The sequence below is a fragment of the Phaseolus vulgaris genome, chromosome 6 (assembly GCF_051622355.1).
Source record: "Phaseolus vulgaris cultivar YP4 chromosome 6, ASM5162235v1, whole genome shotgun sequence".
Classification (NCBI taxonomy): Eukaryota; Viridiplantae; Streptophyta; class Magnoliopsida; order Fabales; family Fabaceae; genus Phaseolus; species Phaseolus vulgaris.
Window position 1 is genome coordinate 26,436,479 of NC_143503.1, and position 18,452 is coordinate 26,454,930.

An 18,452-nucleotide genomic window follows, 5' to 3' on the forward strand; every position below is an offset into this window, starting at 1 on the left:
TTGGTTTTCAATTACAAGGATTCCATTTAGAAACTGCTGCCACTGTGTGAAATCCTCCAGGTTTCAAATTTTTTCAAACATTTTAAATTTGAAACTTTTCAAAATTTTAAATTTTAAATTTTAAATTTTCAAAATTTTTAAATTTTAAATTTGCGAAATTTTTAAATTTCAAAAAATTTCAATTTTTCAAAATTTCAAACCCTAAAGTAAAACACTTCAAAAAATTTAAAATTTAAATTTTAAAAATTCTTAAATTTTAAAAAATTTTAAACCCAAAAAATCTTTAAATTTTAAAATTTCGAAATTTTCATATTTCAGAATTTTCAAATTTCGAAATTTTGAATTTTAAAATTTTTTAAATTTTAAATTTAAATCTAAACTGAAGGCTTTATAAACCCATCAAATATCTTTTTCGTTTTCTATTTTCTTATTCAAAATATTAGTCGTAATTTTGTTTCAAGAACCACGAAATCAAATCAACCAGTAAGTAGTGTTTTTCAATGGTTTCTACACAGTTGACTCTTGCAAATTCGTAAGTATGTATATAATTATTGTTTTGTGTTTCTTATAATAATTACCAAAACCATTCCATTAACAAGATTCTCCATTTTTTGTTTCGTGAACATTTATAACTCTCTTTTAATTTTATTATATGCGATTTGCAGTTTGAAGAACTTTCACGCGTTATGGCATGGGATTTGCAAGCTATTGTGGGATGCACCATTGCCCTAGCCACCATTATGGACAACCCGAATCTCATTCTTTCTCAAGGTTTTTGTGCTGAACAAGATGACCTACTTTGTGATTTTCAGAAATTCTCATAAACCAAAACGGTGCTTAATGAATTGGAAGAGATTTACAAACCTTTCTACCCTCATGTTCATAACAACCCTCATCCCATCATTTCATGTTTCCAACCTATCCCTCATAAAAATGTCAAAGAACTCAAACTATCAAACAAAGTAGATGAATAAGCACAAGATTTGCACGACACGGAAGCATCTAAATGCAGAAGAAGGTAAGTCATTCATCCAACTGAAATTGAAAATTGATGGTACATGTATAATTTTGTTTTGTTACATTAAAAGTCAACCTGTTATGTAATATCATACAGAATGAGGGTGGTGAAGCATTTAACCGCGGCAGATGGTGTGTCAGACCCACAAAAAGGGTAGTTTTGGATTTAAATTTTGGGCGATTTTGGTGTTTCACTCTCTTATCTCCCTAGAGTCAACTTTTCCTATCCATGTTACAAAGACCAAGGTCAAAGACTCATGGGAATGTGGAAAAATCATAAACCAATGAATGGTGACACTTTACTCCAGATGAGGACGTTTGTGTTTTCATAATTGAAGTGCTCCCATTTTGCCTTCACAGGGTGCAAGAGTTACACGGTCGAAAAAGGTAGATGCTTTTAGGAGTCTATGGTGTAAAGAAACTCAACAAAGCAACAACAATAATGATTCTTTGGGCATTGTTTTTTTCCATTAAAGGGGTTTTGCCTTGAGTCTCCTTTGGAGAATTGTGTGTTCCTATATATTTTGGGATTATTATTTTACAATCACATGGTGATGAGTGTGCATTTGTCCATTGGAAATAATGAAGAAGATGAGAAAACCAAACTTTTGGTTAAATGGAACTTCATTCTAAAATATTGGTTCATGTTAGCAATGAGAATGGAAGTAATAAAATTAACAATAATGTTGAAAGAGAGGGTGAAAAAGATGAATGATGTTTGCTCTGAATTATTTTGTATTTTGTTTTCACTTTTACTAATAATGTGTAAATAATAATATTATTTATTCAATTTTACTATTAAACATAATTATATAAAAAAAAAATGCGAGTGCCTGTGTATCCCGCTAGTAATACATCTAATGACACTCCTTCTATTTACTCTGTTGTCATTATTTACCAATAAGCAAATATCCTTCAAAATTAAAATTATTCTGTTTCGCTATTTAAAAGTAACTTTCTACCTAATTTAACTTCTATTATTCAAAAATTTGAACACCCTTCCTTAAAAGTAAATTATTATTGAATATTGATTTTTTTAGAATTTATCATTAAGGAAGAAATCTTTTAAAAATTCTTCTTCTTATTCTAATATTATATATCGAATATTTGAATTATTTTTTTATCTTTGACATGTTTTATGCGTTTTTTTTAATCTTTATCGATAACATTATACAGAAAGAAGGTGGTTAAATTATACTGATTGTAGTTTTTTTAATCAATTACATAATTGATTATCTTTATAACAGATAAATTTTATAGTGTAATTTATAAGTTTATATTATTATAATTATAAATTTTATTTAAATTTAACAAGTTTAAACAAGTTATTCATATTTTAATATATATATATATATATATATATCAATTTTGATATATACTAGATATCAAATAGTTTTGAAGTAATATATTTGTTATATAAATAATTTATGTAATTTTTTTTTTCTAACCATAAGTTTTAGAAAGCTTGACCTAATTGAGAGGGATTAATGGTACATAATGGATAAAAGTTAAATTCGTATAATTGGATTCCTCTTTTGTAACTATTACAAAATTTAATAACTTATTCTCAATTCTTTTTCATTTGATTCAAAATTCCTTTTATTTAGATCATATTTAAAAAACTTAGGTTAGTTAAAAATCATTTAATACTTTATTTTTATATATCAAATTTGTGTAATATAAATATTTTAAAATATAAATAAATACGAATTTGATTATTATTTTATTGTTTAATATTTTTAAATTTTCTCATAAACTATCATCGAAATAAATAGTTGCAAATTCAAAGATTAGATAGATAAAATTTACATCATATAACTGTTAATGGTGTAATAATTGGAGTAATTTAATAGTGTCAAATTTGCTGTTGAATGACTTTATTGTAACTTTTAATTTGATCCTTTTAAGCAACTTTAGTGGATTAAATGAAAAAAGCAGGGATGAGAAGAACTATTTTAAGTTTCTGCATGTTTCATACAGAAATTTCCTCACAGTTTTTATCAATCACATGGAAATAGTTGTCAATTGGTAGCAGTACAGAATTTTATTATTTTAAAGTAAATTGTATGGAGAGATCACTGATAAGTGTCACAAGATATGTCCCACCAATTGACTTGCTTACTGCTTTGTGATTCAGACTTTAGATTAGTAAGCTCCAAATAAACTGAAAAGAAGCAAGAGTTTTATGAGCTTGTAGACAATTGAAAATCATGAGCTAACCCAAGAAAACTTGTTAAATCTTACCTTTGCAAACCAGACTATCAACGCTTGCTATATAGCAAGGAAAAAAAGAAAGAGAAAAAATGTTAGAGGAAGTTCAACATTTTATTAACTTCAATTTTGTTTCTAAAAAATTCTTTGTATATCGTGCGGCATACCTTGTGTTTTGTTTTCTGACACTTTGCTTCTTAGACACTGGTCGCTGAGGTTCATGACTTGGAACTGGTATAGTCTTCACCTGGGACATTGACATATAAAAAGTGGTAGTCATTTTCAATGCATGATAATGATTGTTCTGTATATTGCTTTTTTCAAACAAACAAATATGCTGACTTACCAAATTCTTGAACATGAGATTGTAGAACATCTTAATGTAACTTTGCTTTGCCTCTTTTTGTTTATTATTCACCCGTCTCCAGTAGGTATAGATGTTCCCCATATTCAACATCTTGTTTGCATAGATCTTCCATGTGTAGCTACAAAACAAAGGCATAAGAAGGGAATAAAAGCTTCTAACAACGCCTTATAGGTCTGTAATAGTAATGTAAATGTTAAACAATAATGGTCCTAATATGGATCTATGAAATTGAAGTTGCATGTTTACCATTCATTTATGCGCTGCAATCCTGCTGCTGAAATTCCACTCCAGTGTGTTGAATCTTGTAAGCATTTTTCAAAGAAATCAGCTATTTTGTTGCTTGATTCTTCTCCATTGTGGGGATCAATGTGGAAGCCAGAGATTCCGTCAACAATGATTTCTGCTGGACCTCCTTGGTTGGTGGCAAAAGTAGGCAAACCACAGTTCATTGCTTCAATGACAGTGAGACCAAATGCTTCATATAAAGCAGGCTGCACAAAAGCTCCCTTAGTATCAGCAATGAAGCGGTAGAGCTCTCCATTGCGATACCTATCAGTCTGTGCAGCGATCCATCTGAATTGACCCGAGTTGGTACTTTTCTACCAGATCATGCATCTTTCTTATCTCTGCCATTTCCTCCCTGTCTTTGGATTTCAAAGGGTCAAAGAAGCCTCCAACTATAACAAGATTCACCATTTTTCTCAATCTTTGATTCTTTCCATACCACTCAACTAACCCAGTTAAGTTCTTCACAACATCAAACCTAGCCATTGAGAAGATGATGGGTTTTCTCCTGTTTTCTAAGTATCCACTGTTTCAATGATAAATTCAGCAGATAAAGTTAACCACTTGGAAGAATATAGCAATTCTTATAGTAACCACAAAACAGATGCAAATAAGTTGCTTACATATGTTCATTGGTATTCACTTCACTGTACAACAGGCCTTCGATGGAAGGATAAAATTGAGTGAATCTTCTGTCTTTTTCTGTGTAAGGGAAGTAGACAGACTGATCAGCTCCAGGTGCAGCTATGTTGAACTTGGGATCAAATACATTTATCCCTGAAACAACCCTACACAGCCCTGGGAGTGTAAATGCAGCATGGCTTTCATATTGTCCTGGTCTATCCTTGCTGCAAACAAGAACTTTCAGAACTTAATGTTTCAAACTACTGTTGATTTTTCTTCAATATTTATATTAACTTCCTAGTTTTTCTCAATTTTGGTTTTGGTACTATTTTATAAATTACGTAAGTGAATTTCTTGAGTGTGACAAAATTTCTATTTCCAAGTAATAGAGAAAGGATGTCAAAAGTAATTTCTTTTTTTCAATATGACATCTAACCTTCCAGCAATTTCCTGATAGGTGCTGGCTATAATGAAATCTGATGCATTCATTGCAATTGTATCTGCCATGAACTGACATGAGAAGTGATACTTAGGATCTAATTCTTTCCACTTGACATCTGAATCTTCATACTTAGTCTTCTCCAAAGCATGTGCAATAGTTCCCTGTTTTCCAATGCAACCTAAGGAATTAATTTATCCAGCAGAAAGGACATATTTACGGATACAAAAGTTGCTGAATATGAAATTTTCAGTAAGAAGGTAGTAACCTGAGTTATCTCAAGTCTGTTAGCCATGAGAGATGCTACCAAATTCCCATCAGTGTAATTTCCAATAATAAGATCTGGTTTTCCTTGGCTAAGAATCTTGGCTGTGGCATCCTTTTAACATGAGCCATAGACTGATCAGATGGAAAACTTATATGTAAAAGCTACCAAGAAAAGGTTCTTATATCATATGTACATACTTGAGTAAACCTCTCAAGAAAAGGATAGATGTCAAAACGAGAAACCCACTGACGCAGGATTCCTTTATCTGTGTGGAAAGGAACACGTAGAATGTAGGAGTACTTAGTTCCATTGATTGGTTCCGACTCCTGACTGCACATGGTTCCTAGAGCATCAGGGATGAGTCTTGTGACCTGTCATGGTCAATAACATACTTGCATAATTCTGTCAAAGCAAGTGGTACATAGAAAAGGATAACTTTTTTGCATCATAACTCACCACAAGAATCTTAGGATCTATATTTAGGCCTTGTTGCTTAATTCTGAGCAACAACTCTGCTTCAAGAGCTCTAACTTGATCCAATATGTACACTACCTGCTCCAAAGTGCACAATGTTAAAAAGTTGGCTTGGGTTGTAACTTGTAAAATCATTTCCATGATTTTCACTTAACAACTAAAGTTCAGAAGTGTAACCTGTCCACCAGTGTCTGGCAAACCAAGAACATCAGCTTGTCCAAAATAACCATGAATGGAGAATATCACAACATTGAAAATTGTAGGAACTCTGCTAAAAAAAATCTCCAGGTTCACTGCATCAGGAGCTTGGAGTACTTCTGATAGAATTCCCATTGTCTCCTTCACTCTTCCTGCAGTATCTCCCCATCCTCTCTCAAACCCCCACTTTTTGAGCCTATGAGTGAAAATGGTGTTGATTACTAAATTAGTAAATACAAATATATTCCAATTTAAAAAATATGAAGGGGTTTACTTTGTCTCAAAATCCTGATAAGGGGCATCCTTGGGAAGTGCCGAGAGATGTCCATCCGCCACCATCAGTGCCAGCTGAAGCTTTGCAGCAGAGCTGAGGGTGTCACTTATCATCAGGTTCTACCATTGTAGATGACAAAAGGGAAGAAAGATTAATGTTCAAAAGTGTGTGTAATGAAAAAACAAAAGTTGTTGGTAATGTTTTATGAACTATGTTGTTTTTCCACTTACTTCACCTCCATGATTTAGTGATACCAAGTAGTCCACAATAGGTTGTGTTTTAGTCCGTTTCCCGCTAAACCTTGAAGTTAAGAACTTGGAAACAAAATGGAGCCCATTTCCAATTGAAGAAGGCAGAGTCAAGTTCGGAATAGGGAAATCAAATGCTCCAAAGTCTGCTTCAAATGCGTTTTCATCGTTTGCCCTGCAGCATCGACCCAAGTTAATGTTCAAAACAAAAGTGCCAAAATAATTAGTCTTGCTTCTAGGGACTATTTTCATGTGGCAAGGTAAAGTATTGAACACGGTTTATATATTTCTTACATTGAGAATGGAGACCCCACTAAATATGGTCAGTCAAGTACTAATAATATGATTATCAAAACTCCATAAATTTGTTACATACACTGGGCTAGTGCTTCTCTAGTCCTACACTCAAAAGGAAAACAATGTATATATTAATATGATAATGACATACTTCAATTTATTATCTGTCATTATTCTATTTGTTCTTTTTTGTCTGTCAACATAAATTTCATATCTTACGCTACTAACCCGCTACACAAGAAATAAAAAAGCTACAAGATTGTCTTATATAATGATAATAACGAGTGAAAACCTGAACTGGGATGAGTAGGTTTGTTAAGAAAATAAATGCAAATGGGGAGAAGGAAGATACTAAGAGAAGTTGTTTAGAAGGTTAATCTATTGCAAAACTTGGAAAAATGAAGAGAAATGACAAACCATTCTTCGTCATATACGCTTTCCTTGAATTTGAGATAATCTGTGGAAGTGATTGGTTCAACTGAAAGATCCTCAGAGCTCACTCTTACAAATTCCCAAACTCCAGGATTTGGCCTTACTGCAAAGGCGACATAAGGTGGATCAACAGCAGCTTCCTGCAAGTTTAAGGAGCTCAACATTATAATCCAAATGCTAAATAATATCACATTGTAACATACACAAGAAAAAGCAAAGAGAAAACCTGTGTACAACTCAATAAGAAGCCAAGGTTCCCCTCTAATACTTGATTTCTCTGAATGTTGTCATCTATAACATGCTCCATTTCTTCCATCAAGTCATGAAGCTTAATAATCCTTCTCCCCTTCTCAATGTACTTAGCAAAACACCTCTTCACATGGTGCCTACTTGGCCTCAATGTCTCATCAGGCATGTCATTAGTTACCAATTCTTTATCTCTAAAGATCGGTGAAGAAGCCATTTCAAGAATGAGATAATGATAATGATAATGAAGGAATTAAGGTTTGGAAATTCCTATTTTTGTGGCTCTAAGGAGTTGTGCCTCCTTCTCAATTTATACGCTTGGCTATTTACGTGAACATTATTGTTATGATTGGTGAGATAGCTTTTTGGGATGAAATTGGCCCCACGACAGAGGTGCAGGAGTTGAGGAAGAACATTTGCATGGACAATGTGAATGGTATCTGTAAGTCAGAATTATTCTTTTCTTCTATGTGTCTAGTTGTTGTTGTGGTATATGTTTGTATGAGATCATGAGAAAAAGAATATGCAAAAGTTGCAATCTTCTTCAAGGCATTTGCATTGTATGATACCTAGCTGTTGAGTTTCGTCCAAGATTGTTCAGTGTCAGTCTCTGCTAAAAAAGTTTCGATTTAGAATAACTACAAAAGCTTTTTTTTTCTTTTTTTCATAGGTGCACCCGAAATCTTTTCACCTGTTTATTGTTTTTTAAATAGTTTTTATATTTGTTACTGTACTATGAAACTATGAAGCTGAGACACTTCTCTTAAATGGCGTGTTGGATACTCGTATCAGACACGACACTCGTATGACACTTGTAAGACACATATTCATGAAGTGTCTAATTCAACAAGTATTTGTTGGTTTTCTGAGAATTATAGTACGGTTCTAACACAATTTAAAAAATAAAAACTCAAACTTATTGTATAAATTTTTATTATGATTATAAAAATAAAAAACAATCATTTTGAACCAGTTATGAAAAACATCTTTCTACTTCAAAAAATAATTTAAAACATACTTATGCACATAAATATTTATTGTCAATTTATATGATTTATAATATATATATACATATATTCGTGTCCTACATTTTAGAAATTATACATATTTTCGTGTCTGTGTTGTATTACAAAGGTAATGAATTCTTTAAATCTAATTTAATTAACGACTCAATAATTTTTCACATACTTATATATTATTAAATATTATAATAATCGAAGTGGAATCTTTAAATAAAATGTCACTTTTACAAATGTAATTACTGTTTTCTCAATAAATAGTTTATAACAGTACTGAGATATAAAAAAAATATAAATATGTTATTATCTTTTTATTGTTTAGAGATGCTGTTTCAAAATAAAAAATGAGGAGATTTAAAAAAAAACAATTTGTTTTAAAATATAACATAATTTTTTAAATCGTTTTTTAAATAATATCTGTGCTATTCGAAATATGTAAATTGTGTATATTTCATATAATTCTAGAAAGTATACTTTAAATTGTCTATTACCATTATATTATACTTTAGAAAATATTTGATATTTTAAAATGCATAATTAATAATTTTCTTGGTTCTATTTTAACTTAATGCAGTTCGAAATATCACTCATATTTTTTTTTATCTGTAATATGTATTGAAAAACTTTTAAATACATTTTTTTTTAAATAATGTTTTTTGGTATATGTACGGGCCATAGGAAGAAAATCCTTTTTATTTGGACCGGATTGTATGTGGGCTAAGCCAGTAATGGACAGAAAGGGCCCACTAGATCATCGCCGTTAACCTCTTTCAAAATCAAAGAAACCCTAATTTTGGATTTCAACGGCGCATTCTTGTTTCACCTTTTATAAGAACCCTTCATCCTTGCATTACACATTAGCCACTCTTCTCTCGCAAAGTATCAATCTTTCAGGCTGTCTTTGATTAAGGTTTCGTTTTTGTGTTATGGGTATGCCTCATTTGTGTATGTGTAGGCGTCATTTACTGATTACCTGTGCTCTCATCTTGGTGGGTACTGCGTATGAGCTGACGCTATAGCAATTCCTTTCTGCAATCTCTACAGTACTGTTTCTTCTTATTGTCTCAGTTTCCATTGCAGAGCGGGAAAATTCATTCCTTGATTCAAAGATTTCTAAATTTTACTTTTTTGCTTCTATTTTCTGTAGTTTTTGGTTATATGCTTGGAAGTAGTCGGTTTATGATGCATGCTCTTTTGTGGTTTTTGAATATTGATATAGATGTGAATAGTGGTAGAGTTGTAAAAAAGATGTGATGAGCCTTTCCCCATATGATCGAAGTTGATTCTAACTGTGCTATTATCATAATTCTGTCTCATATATTGAGTATTGAATTTCCAAGCCAGAACTCTGATCTCTCTATCGATTCAATTTTATGTTATATTAGAATTTCAATATGTTAATTAATGTGAACATGGTTTTATTACTTGTTAGATGTAATTTGATGTTTGTTTGTGTTAATGTATGTTAATGCGTAGCACTGTTTGATGGATGTGATGATTATTTCCCCATGTGATCGACGCTGAACATACTGTGCGATTTTTCTCTTTTGAGAAACCAAGCCAATGAATCTGATCCATCTTTCCTTGTTTTTAGATTTTTATATTAGAATTTCAAGATGTTAATTAATGTGAACATGTTTTTTTTACTTGTTAGATGTAATTTGATATTTGTTTGTGTTAATGTATGTTAATGCGTAGCACTGTTTGATGGATGTGATGATTATTTCCCCATGTGATCGACGCTGAACATACTGTGCGATTTTTCTCTTTTGAGAAACCAAGCCAATTAATCTGATCCATCTTTGCATGTTTTTAGATGCTTATCTTTGAATTGATATTTGTTTTTGAAGTGGTGGCATTTGTCTTTTTCTTGTGCCGTTATGTAAGCGCATTGTGTTGTTGAATTTTAATTCATGTTTGTTTTGAATATCGTAGCATTTATTGGAAATTTCATGGGTAGTATAATTCATTATTAATTCAACTAATGCAAAATAAAATTATGGGCTGATTGCATGATGGATGTGATGATTATTTCCCCATGTGATCGACGCTGAACATACTGTGCGATTTTTCTCTCTTGAGAATCCAAGCCAATTAATCTGATCCATCTTTGCATGTTTTTAAATAGTGGAAGCCATTGTCTTTTTTATGTGTAGTTGTGCAAGAGTCTTGTGTTGTTGAATTTTAATTCATATTTGTTTTCGTAGTTCTAGCAATTATTAGAAACTTCATGTGATTATATAATTCATTATTAAATCAAATAATGAAAATATGACTCAAAAATGAAACTATGGGCTGATTGCACGATGGAAGTGATGATTATTTCCCCAGATGAACGACGCTGAACATACTGTGCGATTTTTCTCTTTAGAGAAACCAAGCCAATTCATCTGATCCATCTTTGCATGTTTTTGAATGCTCGTCTTAGATTTGATGTTTGTTAAGTGGTAGCATTTGTTTTTTTCATTTACCGTTATTCAATATCTTTGTGTTGAATTTTAATTAATTTCTGTTTTTGAAGTCGTAGCTTTTGTCTTTGAACAAATATTGCAAGCTTCATGGATTATATAATTCATAATAAAATCAATTAATGAAATTACGGACTGATTGCAAGATGGAAGTGATGATTATTTCCCCAGATGATCGAAGCTGAATATACTGTGCGATTTTTCTCTTTAGAGAAACCAAGCCAATATATCTGATCCATCTTTGCATATTTATATTTGATTGTTTGTTTTGTTAGTGTATGTTCTTGAGTAAGTACTAGGGTTTGTGAATACATTTGTGATTAAGTTGGAGAAGTGATCAAGGGGGGTATAACATTACGTATTTACGTATTTGGATATTCCCATTTGTTCTAAGAATTATTCTCCAGATAACAAATAGCAGGAGTTTAATGCTTGTGCCGCATTGCATGTGGACTGCAAGTTTGGCTCTTCTGTTACATATTCTTATTTCTCATGTTCTTCTGTTAAATTCCTGTTTGTTTATGTTGATTTGCTTGTGGATTTTAAGTTTGGCAAAAAAAAGTCTATGTTAAGCGAATACACATTCTATGAGAAAATAATTTCTTTTGAGGTACACCCTAAGAAGATTTAAATAAGCTGTTTGGTATGTCGGATCAAGCTTGGATTCACTATACAAGTTCGACGGATTATAGAATTTGAATATATAAAAAGCACAGAAAAAAAAATTAAAAATCATTTCTTAAATGATGCATAATTAAAAGAATTACAAGAAAAAAAGCTTTGAAGATGATTGAAGTAAAATTCTATACTGACTAAACTCTAAATTCTAAATCTGTTGGATCAAGCTTGGATTAAGTATACAAGTTCGACGAATTATAGAATTTGAATATATAAAAAGAACAGAAAAGAAATTAAAATAATTATTTCTTAAAAGTTGCATAACTAAAAGAGTTATAAGAAAAAAAGAATTGAAGATAAAGGAAGAAAAATTCTATCCTGTTCTCATTACTGACTACTTAAGGGAAAGTAGAACAAGTTACCTAAGAAATTATGAATAGAACTTTTAACTCTTATTCTTGACCATTCATAAGTTACATAAGAAATTGGAGCATGAAAGTAAAATAGGTGTTTCTGCGTGCCATAATAACACGCCTTTATTGCAAAATTAAAATACTCCCAAGCAATTTTCACTTGACACATAAATTAAATGATATGATGAAGTATCAAGTCAAAATTGATGGGGATGATATAATTGTAAACTATATAATAAATTGTCTGATCTTTAAATCAGTGAACCATATTCTTTAACTTCTTCCAAGCTGGCCTGCTTGAAATTTTCTCCCACCAAGCATTGACATTCTTCCTCTGGGTGACCAAGTGGCCAAGTTTTGCTTCCTCAATAAGATGTCCAAGCCCTGGAAGGTGGCTGAGATCAGCCAAAGAGAAATGATCTCCTGCAAGATATGTGCTTTCAGAGAGCCTACTTTCATACACATCAAGGACCTTCCCTATATCTTCTTCACCTTTTTTTGCTAAGGCCAAATCCCCAACTTTTCCCATCTTTGGTAGGATCACAAGTTGAAGCATTATAGAGAAGCACAAATTATTGAAGTTGTGTGCTTCTACTTCTAGCCACTGCTCAACCAAGGCCCTTTCCTCCAAGGTTTTACCCAATAGTTCAGTACCACGATCTGCATATTTTGTTGCATAGTACCTTATAATAGCTCTTGACTCTGCATAAACAACACAACATAAATAAGGTTGTGCTGATCACACGGTAACAAAATATTCCTACATCGGTTTCTGTGATGTTACTTTGTCAGATTGAACTACTTCATAGCACATAGTTAATTTTTTTATCAATAGCTATGAAGAAATGGATGATGACTAAATATTTTTTGGAAGATCATTAAAAAAGGAATAACATAAAAGGTTTAACCCAAAGTATTTGATTGAATTACCAAAGAGCCTGAAATCTCCATCTTCCACAACCGGAACTTGACCAAAGGGCTGCAACAATTTCAATCCCCCTTAGTTATCAAGGCCAAGTAACATATAAACTAAACTCTAAATATTTTATGAAATATAGTCAGGTTTAATTGGAACTTCGTTTTTATAAAATTCACTGTATTAAAATTTGGATTATAAATATGTTTCTGACAAAGTAATTTCTTTATTATGATCCAGTTCATCCATACATAAATTTATTTAATCTATTTATTATCAAAATAAATAAATAAAATATATTGCTCAAAGCCATCCGTTTAATTTTATAGATGGTTAAGGTTCACCCATTATTTTTTTTTATCAAAATTTACCCTTTTAAAAAAATTTAAAATATGTTACATATATTATTTTGAATTTTTTAATGCAATTTTAAAACTGCATTTTAGAGATGTTATTATTTAGTAGATCGGACAAATTCGGAATTTTTATTAAAATTTTAAGGAATTAATATATGTGTTTTATCTTATTAACTTATATTCGGACTCGTCCCACACACATATTTTTATAGGGAGTTTAATATTCATTAATAAAAAAAATTATATTATATGAAAATATCATATAGTAATATATAAAAAATATCATAAAACTAAATATATTAATTTTGTTAGGAGTAAAATAACTTGAATGTATACATGTATCTTATGTTATGAAACATATACACTTTAACTTTAATTGTTTAACTTGTTCTTTTTTTGGTTATTTACGTTTAATTCCTTTGTATTATGTTATAAATCGGAGAAAATCTAAATTTTGATTAAAAAATTATTTAAAATAAAGTAATATATGTGTTTTATCTTATTAACTATAATTTAGAAGAAAATGAAAAGTTGAAAGTGTGTGTGAAAAAAGGTAGTATGAGTGAACCTGTAGGAGAAGGAATTGAGGTGTCTTTTGTTGTCCTTGTTGAAGATCAATGTGCACAAGTTGAAATTCTACTCCTTTCTCCAAGAGGCACACCATCACTCTTTGAGGGCATGCTGCCCTTGCTTCACCATACACCTTCACCACCATCATTCAACTTTCTATACTCAAATGCACCAATCTTACTTATTTCTTGCTGCCACTGCAATAATATATATATACACATTGGGAAACTATAACTATAGTTATAGCTACAAATGCCACTTCATTTATTGCTTTCTTTCTGCACTTAACTTTCCACCAACTGCATGCTGCAACCAACTGCATGCTGCAACCAGCAGCACGGGGGTTGCCACGTGACTACTTCTTCCTCCCCTTTCATGCAAATCTTCTTTCACCCTCTAACCCTAATTCTAATTATAACCTCTCCTTTAAGCAACATTTTAATACACCTGTCCAACTTTAGTATTTATCACTAATTTAATTACACTCCTAATTTTGGAGACAGACAGATTTTAATTACATTTTTCATTTTCAAAATATAGGATTAGACTCTTTTTTCTGTAATAAATAATATATAATGGTATAGTTTAGTTTATATTTGTTAGTATAAAAACATTCGTCCATAAATCCCAACCAAATTAATTAGAATTTGTTTTATATATAAATTTTCTATATTTTTTCCAATACGAACCAACCTTAAAATAATCGTTTTTAACTTTTAGATGAATATTTTTATATATTTTTCATTGTTTTATTATATTGTGTAGAGTGTAGATTCAAAAAGATTGGGTGTAGAAAAAAATTTCCTGAATTAAGTTGACCGAAAAGGGATCTAATACCTGGATGTAATTTAATTTTAAAATGTAAATCGAAACGTTGGGCTGAATGTTTTTGGACCCAAGAAACATGGCTGTTTTCCTTTTGTGAGTTTCTTTCTGTACCCTACATTTTAAATCTTGCACCCTTATAAAAACAAAAATCCACAATAAAAACGGAACTATATATCTGAAAACAAAAAAAAAAAATTACTTACCTTATTCTCCAGAGAACTGTCAAGAGAAACTACTGAACCACCACCAAGTCGTCGGAGACATCATCGATCACCACGAAGAGAAACATCTTCCTGTGCCAAGAGATGGAGTAGTGTCACCGTTGAGAGAGCAATGCAGTCTCTCTGGGTGCAATCTGTGTGCAAAGGAAGAAGAAATGGTAGAATGTGGGTGTTGTATGCATTTTAGAGTGTTTCAAAAATATTAAGGATAGGTTTCTACATTGTGGGTATGCAGAAAGAAAAATGTACGTGTGCAAGAAGAAACTTCCTTTTCTTTTTGTAGTTTCTTGGCTGACCCAAATTTTCTTGAGCCTAGAAACTATCTTGTTGGTGATATTCACAACGTTGTTTTTTCTCTTCACATTACACGGATTTTTTTTGTAAATTTTCTTAATCGATTATCCTTTGAAAATTACTCAAATTAGTTTTTATCATAAAGCTCATAGTAATATACAGTTAGTTTTCTTTATATATCTAATATAAATATATTCAATAAAAACTAGTTTCTTTTGTAAACTAAAAGAAAAATCAACTGGTTTCTTCTGTAAAGTAAAAAAAAAAATCATATAAATCTAATAGAATATGTTAGGATAGATTCTAATATCATTTAAAAAAAATAATAATTGAACCTCACAAATCACTTATATACTTTAGTTTAATTATATATTTTTAATTAATGTAAGATTTGAAACTCCATGAAAGAAGAAAGAATGACAGTACAAAATTGAAAGGTCTAAAAAAATAAAGAAGATCAATACTTATGAAAGAGAAAGCAAGAAAGTTTTTGAAGATGACGAGGTGGAGCCAAGGGAGTCTAGAAGGTGGTTGAAGGATGATGGTGGTTGTGTGAAGAGAGAAGTGAAAAACAAATTGTATATTGAAACATAAATTCTTAATAGAAACAAATCAACCTTCAGTCACACTTAATTTTTCAACTAAATTACTTTAAAATAAGTCCTAAAAAATTTCAACATTCCCTTTCTTGTACGTTAGGGAGGCAGCTTTTGTTAATGCAGTGGGCATCATATTAAGTAAAGAACAAACATGTTAAAAGCACATAATTTTTTCCATAAAGATGCCGGCTACATGCTTGTTAAAATGACAAAAGTTAAAAGGCAAGGACAAAGTTGACAAACATTAGGCTTTTGTAACTAAAGTGAGAACAATGTGAAAACAATATCCTGAAGAACAGAAACGAGTGAAATTTGAAAATTCTCCCAAAGAATATTAGCATTGGGTTCTGTCTTAGAAGGAAGGCTGAGTCCAAATTACGATACATTGTTTTCATGTTAAAAGTCATTTAATGCTTCCACCATTTCCACCATTCCACCATCAAAGGTTTAATATATACAGTTGAGAGATGTGACTTGTGTTGTATTAGAAAACTACTATTCTTTCATTCTAAGTCTCATATTTCTCCAGATATTTCTGACTGCGTCTTCTGCAACTTGGAAAACTATCTTTATGCTGTCTTCAATGAAGGTCAAGAAAATCTCCTCAGACTTCTAACATCTATTATATGTTTACAACTTCTAATCTAATAATTTAAATAATTTTATAATTTCAATCTCTCTTTAATTACCTATCACACGATAATATACTTATTATTTAAAAAATTAAGTAATTTAAATTATTTAATAAAACGTTTAGTATTGTTATCTCATATTTAAGAAATATATAATTATTATGCATAAAGTATATTCCTTCAATTTGATACTGTTCCCGCAATTGACGTTTTCGTACAAACAATTGACTCGTGTCGTTTTCGTGATTTGTTGTAGTTTGAGAAATTTATAATTCATTTTACGAAAATACTTAATTTAATACCAATATTGTAATAGTTTTCTTTAATGTGATACAACTTGTGTCATTTAATATTGACACTAAGAGTAATAGTTTAATGAATTTTTAATTGAGTTGTATAGTTGATTGATTGGATTTGGTAAATGTATTAGATTAATGAATTATGACTTAAATTAATAATTTGTTACATGTGTTAATAGTATGAAACAAATATGCCTAGTTGTTAGATAGTTTTATTTTCTTGAACATAATTAAGATATAGAAATATCTATTAAAATAATTTAATTCTGTAAACGAACCTCGTTTATTTTTAGGGATGAATTATATTGACTCTCGAATGCAGATATTTGGTTAAAAAACCTAAATGGTATCAATTAGAATAAATTTTAATATACAATATATATTTTTAAATGTGCAGCCATGTATGATTTAAGGATGTTACTGTACTAATTATTCATTATTTTTTATTTATAAAAACTATTTTATTTAATGTTAAAATCCTATTTTCTTTTATTATTGCATATAATTCGATTATTTCTAAAAATATTATTAAATTCGCTATAAAAAAATGTTCCTAAAACAAAGGATAAAAAATCACTAATTAAGTTGTTTTAAATTTTCATTTAATGAGTTATTATTATTGTAACGATTCTACTGTAATTAACATAAATAGTTATAATAGCATAAATATTATATATATATATATATAATTCATTCACATAAATTATAAATACATACAATAATTCAAAAATAAAATCATTAATTATTTTTATTATTATTATTATACAAATCAAATATATAAAAATTGAGAAAAAAAATTCAAATAAGAACTGTTGTACTCTTTCTATTACTAGTATGCAGAGTTGATTATTTATTAATATTATTATATGTTCTCATATTTTTCGTGAAGGAAATACGTATATTAATAAGTTGACTAATTTGGATATTCATATAATCATTTTAATATATAATAGACTTTCATCTAGTCTTTTCTAAAATTGTTTATGAATAAGTATAATCTACTTATATATCGTTTTTGTTAACGTTTGGGTTTTGGTATAGTCCATCCATATTTTTGTCCTCATAAAACAAATATTATTAAAAAAATATACAAAAATATAGGGGACTATATCAAAATACATATGTTAACAAAAACGATACATAAGTAGACTATATATATCTATTCATAAAGAATCTTAATAACAGACTAGATGGTAGCATATTATACCAATAAAAAGATTTTTTATCAATAAATCCTAAATTAGCCAAATTATCAGCACACGCATTTCCTTCACGAAAAATATGAGTAATCATAAACCTAATTTTCTCACAGTAATTAAGATAGGTATTTCATCGATTACGAAACATAAAAAAAAATATTAGTCCTAGCAATAAACGCAACCCAAACCAAAAGAGAATCACATTCCAACCAAACATTAAGAAACTTGAACTTTAAAAAATAGAGAGAAAGTTTTATTAAATTCTCTCATACTCTCACGGAAAATACCTCAACAATCAACAAGTAACAAAATCATGAATAATAAATCTTAATTTCATAGGATATTTTAAATTTCAATGTATTTAGAAACTCAATAAATAATATTATAATTTTTAACAACGTGAAAGAATATATATCATATTTTAATAAAACTAAATGTGAGAAATTAAAATAATCTATACATTTTTTACATGTAAAAACCTTTGAATGATTAATTGAGATATTGTTTATATAACTATATATTTGAATGATTAATTTATAACAAATTAGATAAAGAAATAAATCAAATTAATAATACAATATATAAAATAATAAGTCCTGCAACACTAAAAGCCAAAAAAAAACAAAATTAGAAAAAGCAC

General features: G+C 30.0%; 2 protein-coding genes and 7 non-coding genes across 9 annotated transcripts; 7 read left to right on the top strand and 2 right to left on the bottom strand.

Moving 5' to 3' along the window:
• Positions 1-2,972: 2,972 nt before the first annotated feature.
• On the bottom strand, positions 2,973-7,725 carry LOC137831650 (sucrose synthase 6). Its single transcript, XM_068639414.2, is given in 16 exon segments — positions 2,973-3,181; positions 3,262-3,288; positions 3,396-3,475; positions 3,575-3,713; positions 3,842-4,183; positions 4,185-4,406; positions 4,504-4,728; positions 4,941-5,107; positions 5,212-5,322; positions 5,409-5,582; positions 5,668-5,763; positions 5,863-6,079; positions 6,158-6,276; positions 6,388-6,580; positions 7,120-7,274; positions 7,361-7,725. Coding segments are annotated over 15 exon segments (2,487 nt in total). The 5' UTR covers positions 7,598-7,725; the 3' UTR covers positions 2,973-3,181; positions 3,262-3,278.
• A 1,918-nt stretch (positions 7,726-9,643) lies between these two features.
• LOC137833784 (small nucleolar RNA Z103) lies at positions 9,644-9,756 on the top strand. The gene has a single exon (XR_011084832.1). It is a non-coding gene; the product is annotated as a small nucleolar RNA Z103 (small nucleolar RNA).
• Positions 9,757-9,884: 128 nt separating this feature from the next.
• On the top strand, positions 9,885-9,977 carry LOC137833780 (small nucleolar RNA Z103). Its single transcript, XR_011084828.1, has one exon. It is a non-coding gene; the product is annotated as a small nucleolar RNA Z103 (small nucleolar RNA).
• A 129-nt stretch (positions 9,978-10,106) lies between these two features.
• Positions 10,107-10,199, top strand: LOC137833779 (small nucleolar RNA Z103). Its single transcript, XR_011084827.1, has one exon. It is a non-coding gene; the product is annotated as a small nucleolar RNA Z103 (small nucleolar RNA).
• Positions 10,200-10,414: 215 nt separating this feature from the next.
• LOC137833782 (small nucleolar RNA Z103) lies at positions 10,415-10,507 on the top strand. Its single transcript, XR_011084830.1, has one exon. It is a non-coding gene; the product is annotated as a small nucleolar RNA Z103 (small nucleolar RNA).
• Positions 10,508-10,705: 198 nt separating this feature from the next.
• Positions 10,706-10,798, top strand: LOC137833778 (small nucleolar RNA Z103). Its single transcript, XR_011084826.1, has one exon. It is a non-coding gene; the product is annotated as a small nucleolar RNA Z103 (small nucleolar RNA).
• A 215-nt stretch (positions 10,799-11,013) lies between these two features.
• Positions 11,014-11,106, top strand: LOC137833777 (small nucleolar RNA Z103). Its single transcript, XR_011084825.1, has one exon. It is a non-coding gene; the product is annotated as a small nucleolar RNA Z103 (small nucleolar RNA).
• Positions 11,107-11,234: 128 nt separating this feature from the next.
• LOC137833787 (small nucleolar RNA snoR98) lies at positions 11,235-11,348 on the top strand. Its single transcript, XR_011084835.1, has one exon. It is a non-coding gene; the product is annotated as a small nucleolar RNA snoR98 (small nucleolar RNA).
• Positions 11,349-11,915: 567 nt separating this feature from the next.
• On the bottom strand, positions 11,916-13,958 carry LOC137831651 (glutathione S-transferase F11). The gene is made up of 3 exons (XM_068639415.2): positions 13,739-13,958; positions 12,829-12,877; positions 11,916-12,600 (listed from the first exon to the last, which is right to left on the bottom strand). Exons 1-3 carry the CDS (start codon positions 13,886-13,888, stop codon positions 12,155-12,157), a joined length of 645 nt encoding a protein of 214 aa, XP_068495516.1. The 5' UTR covers positions 13,889-13,958; the 3' UTR covers positions 11,916-12,154.
• Between the last annotated feature and the right edge of the window lie 4,494 nt (positions 13,959-18,452).

Excerpts from the sequence above, each read along its gene's own strand:
- LOC137831651 (XM_068639415.2), bottom strand. The coding sequence starts at position 13,888 with ATGATGGTGGTGAAGGTGTATGGTGAAGCAAGGGCAGCATGCCCTCAA. Across the intron at positions 12,878-13,738 it reads CTCAATTCCTTCTCCTACAG|CCCTTTGGTCAAGTTCCGGT; the intron begins GTTCACTCATAC and ends AAATTGTTGCAG. Across the intron at positions 12,601-12,828 it reads TGGAGATTTCAGGCTCTTTG|AGTCAAGAGCTATTATAAGG; the intron begins GTAATTCAATCA and ends TTGTTTATGCAG.